The sequence below is a fragment of the Erpetoichthys calabaricus genome, chromosome 1, assembly GCF_900747795.2.
Source record: "Erpetoichthys calabaricus chromosome 1, fErpCal1.3, whole genome shotgun sequence".
Classification (NCBI taxonomy): Eukaryota; Metazoa; Chordata; class Cladistia; order Polypteriformes; family Polypteridae; genus Erpetoichthys; species Erpetoichthys calabaricus.
In genome coordinates, this window is record NC_041394.2 from 63471549 (window position 1) to 63486839 (window position 15291).

Below are 15291 nucleotides of genomic sequence, written 5' to 3' on the forward strand. Positions count from 1 at the left end.
GCAGAGATGAACAATCAATTTACTGATGCTTTATAAGTGTTATGAAGACACAAAGAAGTGTCTGTTATGGTCTAATTACATAATAATAATCAATGCATTTTCCCAGTATCTAAACTAAAGTTTTACCAAAAAATCAAATAAATGTGATCAAGATGGAAAATACCATTCCATTTCCTAAACCCGCTTAATCCTGAGTAGGATGGCAGGAGGCTGGAGCCTATCCCAGCAAGTATAGGGCATAAGGCAGGAATCATCCTTGGACAGGGTACAGTCCATCGCTGGGTGAAGATAATTATACATTGCGGCCAGTTTAGCATCACCAGTCCACCTAATTTGTACTCGCTGGACTGGGAGGAAATTGGAGCACCCAGAGGAAACCCACCCAGACACAGGGATAACATACAAACTCTATACATGGAGAACCTGACACATGAACTCTGGTCTGCTCACCACAAAGCAGCAGTGCTGCCACTGTGCCACCCGGACTGAAAATACTTAAAGTAAAATAATGCAATTCTCTTCAGATGGCTAATGTTGCTGTCTCATGGCTCTTGGAACCAGAGCTCAAATAGCTTCACAGTTATGTCAGTGTGAGCTTCATTCCATATTACTAAGATGTGCCCTAGAATGAGCGAGTGCATCCTGTGGTAGATTACCATTCCATCCAGGGTTGGTTGTTGTGGTGTGCTGATTCTATTAGCATAGACTTCAGTGACCCACAACCCTGTAATGAAACAGGCAAGTGTAGTATATAAATGAACTGATGGATCGGAGAGTGCAGGGATGTGTGTGTGTGTGTGTGTGTGTATGTGTGAGAACTGGCACCGCATTCTGTACTAGTCAAAGCCTCATGCCCAAAGCTCTCAGGTCACATAGGCTCTGGACACTTATAAATCTACAAAATAACAAAGCTGCTTCAATCAATACACAGGAACTCTCTGCATTATCTGGTGCCATTTTTAGAATTATGTTTCATTTTCATTAATATTGTTTGCAAGTGACTGTTTGTGTTGGGCAATATATTCGAACCACCACAAACAATATGTAATTAAAACTAATTATTGCTGCATTTTGATAAACATCATTTTTCTTGATTTCAGATATTTATGTCTTTGGAGTTGGAGACGTTGATAAGGACATTATTAATAAAATGGCATCACACAAAACCAGTGAGGAGCATGCCTTTGTTCTAAACAGTCATTTAGATTTGAAGGAAACCTTCGAGAAAATGATTGGTATGTTTCTATTTCTATAAATGTCTATACTGTCTAGTATACAGTGGTGAAATTTTGTCTGTCATTACTCAAAGTGTTTTATGCAGTCGTATCAACATGGTGATACCTCAGAAAAATACACATAAATTTACCTTTGGACAAAAGGAAAGTAATATGTGATATTGATGGGGAAATGCTACCCCTAAAAGGAGATTTTTATTCTTTTTTTAAAATCAGGTAGGCAGAATGGTTAAGGAGTTGGTCCTTCAAATTTTAGGTTACAATTTTCTAATCTTGCTTATTGTATAAGTAAAGGCTCTTAAGCACATTCCATGACATTTAGTTGTTTCATGATATCAGGACATCTGGATAGTGTTTGGATCAGTGGAATTTACTATTAAAGCTCCAGGTCACAATGATGTGATTAGTGATAGATAGATAGATAGATAGATAGATAGATAGATAGATAGATAGATAGATAGATAGATAGATAGATAGATAGATAGATAGATAGATAGATAGACAGATAGAAGGATGAAAGATACAGTGGAGACGCACCCCTAATTTGCTGACTAGATGCTTCATGTGAATAAGTATTGACCAAAAGTATAGTTAAACAAGAGCAACAATAATATTTATTCATATAGCACATTCTCACCAAAAAGTGTATTTCAAACTTTTAAAAATAGTAAAATACAAAAATAGATACAAGTTTGGAAACCAAATAAAAGGCTGAAGTGGAGGTAAACATATGTTAAATATACAAGTAGTTTGTTTGTATCTGATGGTTGTAATGGCAGAGGTCATTACTATGGTCAGACAGGAGAGGAAAGCTAAAACTCCTGCCAGCATGGTTAGTGTAAAATAAATAAAATAAAGGGAAAGATGACTGCAGCAATGTACAGAGACATCCTGGATGAAAACCTGCTCCAGAGCGCCCTTGACCTCAGACTGGGGCGACGGTTCATCAGCAAAGCCACTCTTTCTAGACTACAACTGGTTCAAAATGCGGCTGCAAGGCTTCTAACAGGGAGTGGCAGAGGCCAACATATTACTCCAATTTTAAAAACCTTACATTGGCTGCCGGTTAGATTCAGAATCGATTTTAAGATACTCCTCCTAACTTATAAGGCATTAAATGGTCTAGCCCCCGCCTATTTGAGTGTTTTACTCCATCGATACAATCCCCCTCGCGTTCTTAGATCCGCAGATCAGCTGCTTCTAACCGTTCCCAAGGCACGTTCCAAAGCTCGTGGTGAAAGGGCTTTCTCCGTCGGTGCACCCAGGCTCTGGAACTCCCTACCCTTAGTGGTTAGGCAAGCCACTTCAGTTGCCACATTCAAACTACGCTTAAAAACGCACTTCTTCATATTGGCTTTTAATTCTTAACTTGTTTCATTTTCTACTTGTTTTTCGTTATTTTCTGTATTTTATTGGGTCCTCTGACCTGTTTTTAGTTTCTTAGTTCAAATTCTCTCTTAATGTTTGCTTTTAATATTTTGTTTTTAGTCTTGTTTGTTTTAACTGTGCAGCGCTTTGGTCGGTTGTAATGCTGTGTTTTTAAGCGCTCAACAAATAAATATGGTATGGTATGGTAAGCACACAGCCAAGATATCAAAGGAGTGGCTTCAGGACAACTCTGTGGATGTCCTTGAGTGGCCCAGCCAGAGCCCAGACTTGAATCCGATTGAACATCTCTGGAGAGATCTTAAAATGACTGTGCACCAACGCTTCCCATCCAACCTGATAGAGCTTGAGAGGTGCTGCAAAGAGGAATGGGCGAAACTGGCCAAGGATAGGTGTGCCAAGCTTGTGGCATCATATTCAAAAAGACTTGAGGCTGTAATTGCTGCCAAAGGTGCATCGACAAAGTATTGAGCAAAGGCTGTTAATACTTATGTACATGGGAGTTCTCAGTTTTTTTATTTTTAATAAATTTACAAAAACCTCAAGTAAACTTTTTTCACGTTGTCATTATGGGGTGTTGTGTATAGAATTCTGAGGAAAAAAATCAATTTAATCCATTTTGGAATAAGGCTGTAACATAACAAAATGTGGAAAAAGTGATGCGCTGTGATGCTCAGTTTAGATGGCTGGCCAGCTCTAGGAAGAGTCCTGGTGGTTTCGAACTTCTTCCACTTACGGATGATGGAGGCCACTGTGCTCATTGGGACCTTCAAAGCAGCAGATTTTTTTCTGTAACCTTCCCCAGATATGTGCCTCGAGACAATTCCTTTGACTTCATGCTTGGTTTGTGCTCTGACATGAACTGTCAACTGTGGGACCTTATATAGACAGGTGTGTGCCTTTCCAAATCATGTCCAATCAACTGAATTTACCACAGGTGGACTCCAATTAAGCTGCAGAAACATCTCAAGGATGATCAGGGGAAACAGGATGCACCTGAGCTCAATTTTGAGCTTCACGGCAAAGGCTGTGAATACTTATGTACATGTGCTTTCTCAATTTTTTTATTTTTAATAAATTTGCAAAAACCTCAAACTTTTTTCACGTTGTCATTATGGGGTGTTGTATGTAGAATTCTGAGGAAAAAAATGAATTTAATCCATTTTGGAATAAGGCTGTAACATAACAAAAGGTGGAAAAAGTGATGCGCTGTGAATACTCTGAGTCTTGAAACCGTCTGTCAAAGTCTGACGGACAATTTTCAGTCTGCTCTGTGTAGTGTATGCTGTCAAGTTGCGCACACGCCTTCCATTGCGTCTCCAGCTCTGACGTGAGGTTTTGGATGTTCCCCAAATCAAGGCTCTGCAGCTTTGAGAACAGATGCTGCATTTTTCGTTTGAAAGCATTAACTGAGCTAATCATATCGCCCATGGAGTTCTCTTTTCCTTGCAGCTGTAAATTAAGCTCATTCAACATGTTGGTCAGATTGGAAAAAAAAAAGCCAAGTCTAGCGGCCATTGATCGTTATTAAGTTGCTTGTATTCTGCATGTTTAATGACAAGGAGAAACTCCTTTTTATCTGGCCAGGGGTCTTGAAATCTCAGCAGGAATTTCTCCCTAGCCATCTGTCTCAACGAAGGCCACTTTTATCATCTCTCCATCTTGGAAGGACTTCTTATGCTTAATGATCGAGTGACTCACCTGGAACGATGCTTCGGTGTGTCTGCCTTTTGCTTTTGAATTCAGCCGAGTGAAAAATGACGGCAGTCCGATTAACTGCGGTTTTAGTTCCCTCTCCTTTTTCTTTCTCAGATCGCTTTTTGGAAGGAAGTCGGTTTCGTAGTTTTTATGAACAGTTCGAAAGTGCCTTTCCACATTTTCCTTCTTTGGAATAGCAATAATAGATTGACAGATCAGACAAACGCACTTCGATTGTGACATTGTGAGAAAAAAAATCCTCTTCCAATTCCACATCCAGCCCATACCCTCCCCAAACAATTTTTTTTTAAATCCCTTCTTTAGTCGATATAAATTGGAAGGCTAACTAGATCATAGCCGGACTTTTGCAGTAGCTCACGCGTTTGATCGTGCGTGCGGGATGACCAGTGTGTCAGAAGAAGAAAAGAGATCTCAGACTGGCCGACCTGTATGTCAATCAAGTGGCAAATGCCATAGGGAGGATATATGATAGACTAAAGTTTAAAAAAATTTTTTTTGAATGCAACGCAATCTACCTGCACTACCTTTACGATCTACCTGTCGATCGCAATCAACGCATTGGGCACCCATGTTTTAGCTGTTTTTGAAATCATTGTTTGATGGGGCTGGTAGTTATTTTTTAGGTTAGTGCTCTGTTTCAATTTTGCCCTCTCTGAAGTAAGTATAATCACCTTGCATTGAAACGTAACATTCCAAGTTTGTGAACTGGAACATATTAACATATTAGGTCAGTACCCTTGCAGTTCATTTCTGTTTTCTCAAACATGAAAATCAGTAAGAAAAATATTATAATTAATTTCCTTTACCTACATGTGTTGAATGATTGAATGATGATTTCATTAACTTCAAAATAAACAGGAAGATTGTGTGTCATGTATTCAGATATAAGTATTTTAACATCAGACTACAAGAAAACAAGTGGCAAACTGTCATTCTCAACATTCATAAACCAATAAACTCTCATACAGGGTAATTAGAAATTTTCCAGTTATTTTAATGTGCATGTGTTTAGCAAAATGGAGTTACCCAAGTTCCTAGAGATAACACAGACTGTGTTTTATTAAAAAGCAGTTATTCTGACATATTTCTCAAAAGAGAAGGTAGCCAAAAGATAGTAATTTGGATAGAAGTTTAAAACGAGTAAACCAAAAAAGTATAAACAACTGTTAAATTTTAAAAGGCCTGTAAGGCCTAAATCTGGCCCAGGTTGCCTATAATAATAATGGCTAGAGAATGGTTAGTAACTATGAGACTCATTGTTTAGGGTAATACAAGGGGGCTCTGCCCCCTGCTCGCTTCGCTCGCCTACCCCCGGTGTTTTGAACCCGTGCCCGCTGGGCAGCCACGTGTGAGGATGACGCACGTTTAATACGGAGCGTTCGCCCGTGTACCTGTTTATGACGTTTTACTTTGCTTTCTACTCTGTCTTTTATTTCTGATCTCGCTTTATTCTGCTTTTGTTTTAATGACACGTGGTCCGTGGTGAATATATTTTGCCTTTGTCGAGTAATAATGTTCATTCGTTTGCGATACTATGATGTTCATCGTACTGTTAATAATGCATCACTGTAATGTGATTCACTTAGGGGGGGTAAACGTTAACATTTAACATTCTACAAAGTTTTTGTCTTTTTTTCACCTGCATTATCATCATTCTTTAATTTAATATTATTTATTGTATTTGTATGCTGCTCCTGGAAAATGTGAATTTCCCTTTGGGATTAATAAAGTATCTATCTATCTATCTATAGTTTGGACGTGTGAGGATGACGTATGTTTAATACGGAGCGTTCGCCCGTGTCACTGTAGCTCTTTCTGAACTATTATGCGGTGCATTGTGGAGCACTGCGGACTCTGTAGTGTTTCCCGTTTCACTTCGTATCCCACATTCATTAGATCTGTCCACGCGGGCTCGGTGTCGAAGCTGTGTTAGTTGTTGAGCTGTTTGGTTTTGGAGCCGAGACAGTTTTGCTTCCGCGGTTTCAGACGCGTGTCCGTACCATCTCGGGTTTGATGTATGAACCTTTGTGGACTCCGTACGCATTAGTACCACTCACAATATGGCGCATTAGTGCCACTCACAATATGGCCGCGACTCCTGCGCCTTCCGTATTATGTCGGTTCTTACCATGCTGTGTAGGCGCATTTGCCTTTTGTACTTCACTGGGCGTTCTGATGCCCGATGTAGGCGCCTGAACCTTCAGGGTCCGCATCCGCTGTATGGAGTGGACGTTTAACTGTCGTTGTTTCTGCTTTTATATTCTGTATCTCGGTGTGCATGTGTTTAATTCCATAGGTTTTTTTGTAGCTGTTGCATTCCAGTTTTCATCATCTGTAACCCGCTCTCCATGTGTTCGTCCGCATTCTTTAATCCTTTTATGAAGTTTTAGTTTGTTTCCTACTCTGTGTTTTATTTCTGACCTCACTGTATCCTGCTTGCGGCATGTCAGACGGTCCGTAGTCTTTCTCGTTTTACTGTGGGGAGGGTGGCTTTGTTTTGTAACCTGCTCTCTATGTGTTTGTCCCTGTTCGTTAACCTGTTTATGACGTTTTACTTTGTTTCCTACTCTGACGGTTTGTAGTCTCTCCTGTTTTGCTCTGGTGCGGGGGGGGGGGGGGGGTGCTTTGTGTGGTGTCTGTGCACGCGCGTAGTCTTTCCCGTTTAACTCGGGGGGGGGGGGGGGGGGGGCTGAGGTGTGCTTTGTTTCTTTAATCCCTTTATGAAGTTTTACTTTGTTTCCAACTCTGTGTTTTATTTCTGACCTCGCTTTATCCCGCTTGCGGCATCTCTTTATGACGTTTTACTTTGTTTCCTACTCTGACGGTTCGTAGTTTCTCCCGTTTTGCACTGTTGTGGTGGGGGGGGGGGGGGTGTTGTGTGGCGCCTGCGCACGTGCGTAGTCTCTCCCGTTTCACTATGGGGGGGGGGGGCTTTGTGTGGCGCTTGCGCACTATGTCTTTTGCGTCCACGGGCATGTCCCTACTTCCATATCCGGTTTACCATTCTCGTTTAGTAATATGGATGGCAGGAGCTTCAGCAAAGAGCCTAAATATTTTTACAGATGAGACAAGACCATTCCCTCCATCAAGCTCATCTGGTTAACCACCAGCTAAGTTATGCCAGTATCTCATTCAGAACACTTTTAAAATTTTGTCAAGGTTTTCAATTCAACTACATGTCTTAGCAGGTTGTTCTGTATTCCCACGAGTCACTGTGTAAAGAAATGCTTCTTAAATGCACTTTCCCATACCTTTTTCCAGTGTCCATGAGTTAGTGATTCACTATTGAACTGAAAGAATTCTGATGGTTCGACTTGTTGTTTTAAGCAAAGGTAGGGAATGAGCATGCAATATCATTAAGAGTCAAATGAGAACTCTGAAGAGCAGGATACCATACTTAGGCTGCAACGGCTAAACCAACAATTTCAGACTTTGGGCAAAGACGTTCAAACACCACAGGCAATAGACAACCAATTAGTGGAGAAATGTAATATGGCGAAATGCAAGAAACTTCCTTATGTTCTTAAAAGGGAAATGAGTGTACAGTACATATCAAAAACACTTGACTGGATCCTTAGTTAGGGATTTTAGTGATTGCATTATATCTGCATTTCCTTGATATGAGCATACCCATCCCCTGATTATCTCATGTAAGAATGGAGCCACATTCGATGCAATATGCTGGTCCAGTTCTCTGCTAAGTGACCTCATAATGTTTACGTGTCGCCACCCAGTTCAATTCTTTCTGGTAAACCACACTGGTAACTGTAAGCTTTATACATTATTTGTATTTTAAGTTTACACCAGGCAGCAACTATTAGTGTTCAGCAATGTCGCAGACTCAAAGCTGAGCAGTTTTAATATCTACAATTCTGAAATAACACATTATTCATCCAAAAAATTGTGACACAACCAATTTAATATTATCAGAAACACATAATGTTTCACATAATCAATAGAAAACATCATTATAAGATAAATGTTTTATCACTTAAAATGAATGTTGAAGCAACAGATGCACAAGTTTCAGATTTATTTCTGTTACTGTTTTCTGAATTACTATTTTTGTGGGATTCTGGAACAAACTACCAAGACATGAAGTTGAAGCAGTGGCCTTGACAACCATTGAGAAGAATTTCGATGAGATATTGGGACAGCTTAGCTATTAGCTAAATAAACAGGCTTATTGGACTGAATGGCCTCCTCTCATTTGTCAAACGTCTTACATTTCTTATGTTTCCTAAATCAGATGAATCAGACAGTGTTGCATTATGTGGTCTTCACAAGGAGTCACAAGGCTTGAAAACATCGAAGCAAGAGAATTATCCTTGGCATGTTTCCATCACAATAACAGTAAGATTCTTTCTAATCAATTTTTAACAGGATTTAACATGCATGTCTAATAGATAAGAATATTTTAAATGAACTATGTCTCCTGACACTCACTTGTTATCTCAATTACATGAAAAAAACTGTATTATAATATTTAAGTAGACATGAGGAGGACATAATAATTTACACCTATAGATGCAGATAGGCTGATTATGTCATTTCAAGTAATTAACGAAAATAATGTGATGGTTATGCCAGCGCTGTCTATGGGGATAGGAAGTTGTGGATAAAGTCAATTCTTTCATTTAAACATTTAGAGAAAATGTTTTTGCTTTAATTTGTTGCTTTTTTATTGAAGCAAACCGTGCACATTTTTCTTTAAACGGTGCAAATCACTTCACTATGAAGTGTAGTCTGTGGAATATTCGGAAGTTTAAGTTAGGTTTTTCCAGTTAGACAAATGGTATCATTTTTTTATTTAGACAAACATGCAAATTTACATTTAGGTGAAAACTTTACTGCATGTAATAACTTATAAATAACAAAAATGTCACACAAAGAGAACTATGTGTAGTCTCTAATGTGACCTGAAATTCATTATTCTAGAATCTGAACCTTCTTGTTTCATTACAGAGTCAAAGTTGAGCTGGCTCCTTTCCCAAAAGGCACAAACCTATCACACACAGTATGCTTGTTCATCATGGGACACACCAACATCCACACCCAAAGTGACTTATGGGAGGCCAATTGAGGTTTGCCAATTATCTAAGGCGCACACACCTACCTACCTACCTACCTACTGATATGTCTAGGCATTATTTTATTGCATTTGCTCCCCACACCTTTTTTATTAAACTCATGAAATGAGCAGACAAAGATTAATTGTGCTCAGGAAGTCAATCCATTACTCGAAGAAAGCTTTCATGGACATTAACAGTAAAATAAACCGTGACTGGGACTAGACCAGTAATTAAACCCAGGTGTGCAGATTTTTGAAACAGCAGCATTCAACAAAGTCAGCTCTGAAAAGATTATTTAAAATTATTTATTTTTTACAGCGACCACAGAAAGCAGAATCATGCAAAGGATCAATTGTTGGAAATCTCTATGTTTTGACCTCTGCTCACTGTTTCATGCCAGAGGATGATGAAGGCAGCGTTAAAGTGATAATTGATGACAGGGATGCTGAAAATCCTGATAAACCAATAGGTAAATGACGTCACCGAGTCTGAATACTTATTTCCCATAATGAAAGCTTTGCTGGCTGTACTGCAATGGGGGGGGGGTTTGGGGGGGGGGGGGGGGGGGCATTTTCTGGCATTATTCTCTTACAGTGCAATAAAGACATTCAAAATATACTTTTCAGTGATTCCATAACAAAGAGGAATCAGATTGTAATAATAAAATGACAAATATGTTCTGAGATTTTTTTTCATGTATGAGAGACCAAAGTGTTGAGGTAAGGCTGCTGTTTTCACTGATCATGGCTGTGGAGAGTGATAATGAAATGTTGATTAGCTCATGCAAGTAAAAATTTTGCTGTACTCTTTACACCTGACAATAATGACCACATAGACCAAATAAAAATTACTTATAAATTAAAATGCTTGAACTGTATTCTGAAGCTTGTTAAAGCAGTTAAATACACCTTTAAAGCCCATTATTTTTTCTTTCCTTTCCATGTATGTGGGTCAATTTACGATTTAGCCCCAAAAAATTGGCCTCACTTACTAAAGGCATACTTGTCTTGCAATGCCAGCAACAAAATCATTAAATCTTTCAGTATTTTATTCTTTTCTGGCTTTGGCCTTCTTCCAAATCTTTTTCTTTAGTGTAAATGTAAGCAAGATTATAGTTATAGCTGAATCAGTAAATTTTAATAATACAAGAAAAATGTGGAAATCCCCAAAAATAAACATTGTTTTGAAGATTTTATTAGCAATTGTGTTACATTGAGGACTCAATAAACACATTTAGTTGTCAGTCAGTCAGTCATTGTCCAACCTGCTATATCCTAACACAGGGTTACGGGGGTCTACTGGAGCCAATCCCAGCCAACACAGGGCGCAAGGCAGGAGCAAACCCCAGGCAGAGCGCCAGCCCACCACAGGGCACACACCCACCCACACACCAAGCACAATTTAGGATCGCCAATGCACCTAACCTTCATGTCATTGGACTGTGGGAGGAAACCGGAGCCCCCGGAGGAAACCCATGCAGACACGGGGAGAACATACAAACTCCACGCAGGGAGGACCCGGGAAGCTTCCCGGGTCTCTTAACTGCGAGGCAGCAGCGCTACCACTGCGCCACCGTGCCGCCCGTATTTAGTTGTTTATTTTATAATTATTTTCTACAGTCTCCTAAATGGCCATAGATCCTATTCAAACCATCTTCATTTATTATTGTGAGGGCCAGTGCCATTCCTGCGTGCTAAAGGCAATAATTAATCGTGAACGTGGCATCTGTCCTTCACAGGGTGCACTCACACTCTTACTCATTCATACTGAGACACACACACGCATAAACCCCCATTCATATATACTGGAACAGTTTACAGTCACCAACTAATTTAAAGTCCATGTCTTCCAAATTGAATTTGATTAGATAAACTTTATTAATCCCGAAAGGAAATTTAGATGCACGTAATAGTATAAGCATAAAAAACACAGGACAAATAATAAAATCAACAGATAGATAAACAAATTAATGATAAATGTATATTTCTGCAGAAACGGCAAATTCTTTTTCTTTTTCTTTCGGCTGCTCCCGTAGGGTTGCCACAGCAGATCATCTTCTTCCATATCTTTCTGTCCTCTGTATCTTGTTCTGTTACACCCATCACCTGCATGTCCTCTCTCACCACATCCATAGACCTTTTCTTAGGCCTTCCTCTTTTCCTCTTCCCTGCTCTATCCTTAGCTTCCTTCTCCCAATATACTCAGCATCTCTCCTCTGCACATGTCCAAACCAACACAGTCTCACCTCTCTGACTTTGTCTCCCAACTTGAGCTGACCCTCTAATGTACTCATTTCTAATCCTGTCCATCCTCGTCACTCCCAGTGCAAATGTTAGCATCTTTAACTCTGCTACCTCCAGCTCTGTCACCTACTATCTAGTCAGTGCCACCGTCTCCAACCCATATAACAAAGCTGGCCTCACTACTGTCCTGTAGATTTTTACTTTCATTCTTGCTGATACCCATCTGAGACAAATTACTGGAAAATCTTCATATTTTGGTTTTATATTATATTTTTTTGAAGCCTTTGAACACCCATTTTTCATTCTGGTCAATATAGATGCCTGCAATAGCTGTAATGAGCTGAATGACATGGAGGCTTGCTATATCTATTTTTGTGAGACAGAATGAAATCTGTCATATATCATCCCTTCAATAAAATTACAACAAAGATCTAGTTTAATAGACAAATAAAAACTGTTGTAAAAAAGAAACATAGCCTATAAGGAAAGAGATTAGGCTAAATGCAATTTCACAAAGCATTAAATGGCAGTATGCACCAAAAGGAATCAAACTTAAATACAGAAACAAATTTGAAAATAAAATAAAACAAATTAAGCTCTAGTAACAGCAAAGATGTCTGGCAAGGTCTTCACTTGGCTACGGACTTCCAGATGCGTCCTCATTTCCAGGCACATAAATGAAGTACAAATCAAGATAAAGCCGCAGGCCTAGACACCAGAGGATTCTCCAATAAGAACATGAGGTAGTGCAGAGAACAGAAGGGCATCTAATACTGCTTAGTCCTTAGATATCTTTGCACTTTTTTGCCTAAGCTGGCAAAGTTTCTTTACCACTTTAAGATGGTTGCATTAATACACCTCCTAAAGACACCTACTGTTTGTTGCCTCAGTGACTACAGGCATATCACTTTCACAACAGCGATAATCAAAATATTTACAGTATGACTCTTAACCAGCTTCATGTCTTGTCTTTCATTGTCTTTTTTTTCTTTGTCTTTAAAGCAAATAGATCAGACAAAGATTAAACGTAACTAATGCATCTTCATAAACAAACACCATCTTAAATCCCTAAGCGTGTATGTCTTAATACTCTTTATTGACTCCTCATAACTTTAGATAAGCACGGGTATCAATTGGTTCTTGTGGTATTTTCTGTTGATTTTCTTTTCTGCTAGGTTGTTGGTGATGAATCTGAACAGCAGCATCAGTAAGCTCCTCAAAGTGAGGACAGGGGTTTCACAGAGTTCTTCATGGCCAAAACACCTTTATTTGGTGGAAAAAAATAAATTGTGTTTCATGTGCAAATATAGTAAGAACAATAAAGTTTGTTGATGACACCACTTTTGTACAGTGATGTGAAAAGGAGGAGAAAGATTAGTGCTGCTGCCTCTTCAATATTGCCACACAGCACAATATATAAAAAAAACAAAATATGACTAACACACAAGGCTGTGCTGTGATGTTGGAAGCCTTTCTGATATATTTGAAATGAGGGTTACATCATATTACAGTCATCTCATTGCCCTTTTATGCCTTACTGTCTGTATGGAGGCACTTTACACATTTTATCTTATCAGATAATCCTTGTGTATATTTTTTTCCTTATAGCGTTGGAATCACTAGTCTATCTTTGGGAACACTCACTCACATCCATTTGGAGTCACCAGTTAGTCTAACGTGCAACTATTTGGGAAGTTTGTAGAAATGGATGTATATGGGGAAAAAAAAACACATGAGCACAGGTGAAAGTGAACATTTCTCACAGACGGTGATTGAGTATGGATTTAGACCCAGATCCACAGCACCTAGAAGCAATGTTGTTACACAGTAATTAAATTATATAAAAAGTAACAATAGGTTGCTGAACCCTACTACAGCTCATAGGGACAGCTGGTATTTTTCATTTGATTTAGTCAACTCCCAGGAAGGCAGTGATTAAAATGGTTATATTTTAGGATCGCATCTATAGGTTTACTTTTCTTTTGGTAAATCGAGGATTACTTTAAGAAACAAGAAATGTATTTATTTCTTTTTTAATTGTTCCTCTTTAGTGAAATCAGTGGAGTCAATCCTGTTGCATCCTAAATACAGCATTTACTCAAAGAAGAATGAGAATATTCCAGAATTCTATGACTACGACATCGCTATCGTTGTACTTAAAGATGACGACAACAACAAAATAAAATTTTCACAAAAAGCACGGTAAGTAAATTTGCCAAATTTCTCCCTGGGACAAAGAGTTTTATCTATCTATCTATCTATTATCCAACCCACTGTATCCTAATTACAGGGTCACAGGGGTCTGCTGGAGCCAATCCCAGCCAACACAGGGTGCAAGGCAGGGAACAAACCCCGGGCAGGGCGCCAGCCCACCGCAGATATCTATCTATCTATCTATCTATCTATCTATCTATCTATCTATCTATCTATCTATCTATCTATCTATCTATCTATCTATCTATCTATCTATCTACAGCCCCTCTTATTTTCTTGATTTAAGGATTCAACATTGGAATAATTTTCTCAATCAAAGCATTTTTCTATTCAATATACAGCTCAATGCATTTTTTTGTACAGGGGATTGAAAAAAATGGTAAATGACAGAGTGCACAAGGAAATTAAATTAAATTATTAGTTATATGAAAAAGTTTGGGAACCCCTCTTAATTCTTTGGATTTTTGTTTATCATTGGCTAAGCTTTCAAAGTAGCAACTTCCTTTTAATAAATGACATGCCTTATGGAAACAGTAGTATTTCAGCAGTGACATTAAGTTTATTGGATTAATAGAAAATATGCGATATGCATCATAACAAAATTAGACAGGTGCATAATTTGGGCACCCCAACAGAGATATTACATCAATATTTAGTTGAGCCTCCTTTTGTAAAAATAACAGCCTCTAGACGCCTCCTATAGCCTTTGATGAGTGTCTGGATTCTGGATGGAGGTATTTTTGACCATTCTTCCATACAAGCATGGACAGCCTGCTTCAAATCATCCCATAGATTTTCGATGATATTCAAGTCAGGGAACTGTGATGGCCATTCCAGAACATTGTACTTCTCCCTCAGCATGAATGTCTTTGAAGATTTCAAACTGTGTTTTGGGTCATTGTCTTGTTGGAATATCCAACCCCTGCGTAACTTCAACTTTGTGACTGATGCTTGAACATTATCCTGAAGAATTTATTGATATTGGGTGGAATTCATCTGACCCTCGACTTTAACAAGGGCCCCAGTCCCTAAACTAGCCACACAGCATGATGGAACCTCCACCAAATTTGACAGTAGGTAGCAGGTGTTTTTCTTGGAATGCGGTGTTCTTCTTCCGCCATGCAAAGCACTTTTTGTTATGACCAAATAAGTCACTTTTTGTCTCATCAGTCCAAAGCACTTTGTTCCAAAATGAATGTGGCTTGTCTAAATGAGCATTTGCATACAACAATCGACTCTGTTTGTGGCGTGAGTACAGAAAGGGCTTCTTTCTCATCACCCTGTGATACAGATGTTCTTTGTGCAAATTGCGCTGAATTGTAGAACGATGTACAGATACACCATCTGTAGCAAGATGTTTTTGCAGGTCTTTGGAGGTGATCTGTGGGCTGTCTGTAACCATTCTCACAAATCTGTGCATAT

The 15291-nt window shown here is 39.0% G+C and overlaps 1 protein-coding gene across 1 annotated transcript in view; it reads left to right on the forward strand.

The window, feature by feature from the left end:
- LOC114650998 (complement factor B-like) overlaps window positions 1-15291 on the forward strand; it is a 63361-nt gene that overhangs the window by 36346 nt on the left and 11724 nt on the right. The window contains exons 10-13 of the mRNA XM_028800956.2: window positions 1101-1235; window positions 8590-8693; window positions 9731-9881; window positions 13707-13857. Of these exons, the coding sequence (XP_028656789.2) occupies window positions 1101-1235; window positions 8590-8693; window positions 9731-9881; window positions 13707-13857 (541 nt within the window). The remainder of the gene's footprint in view (window positions 1-1100; window positions 1236-8589; window positions 8694-9730; window positions 9882-13706; window positions 13858-15291) is intronic.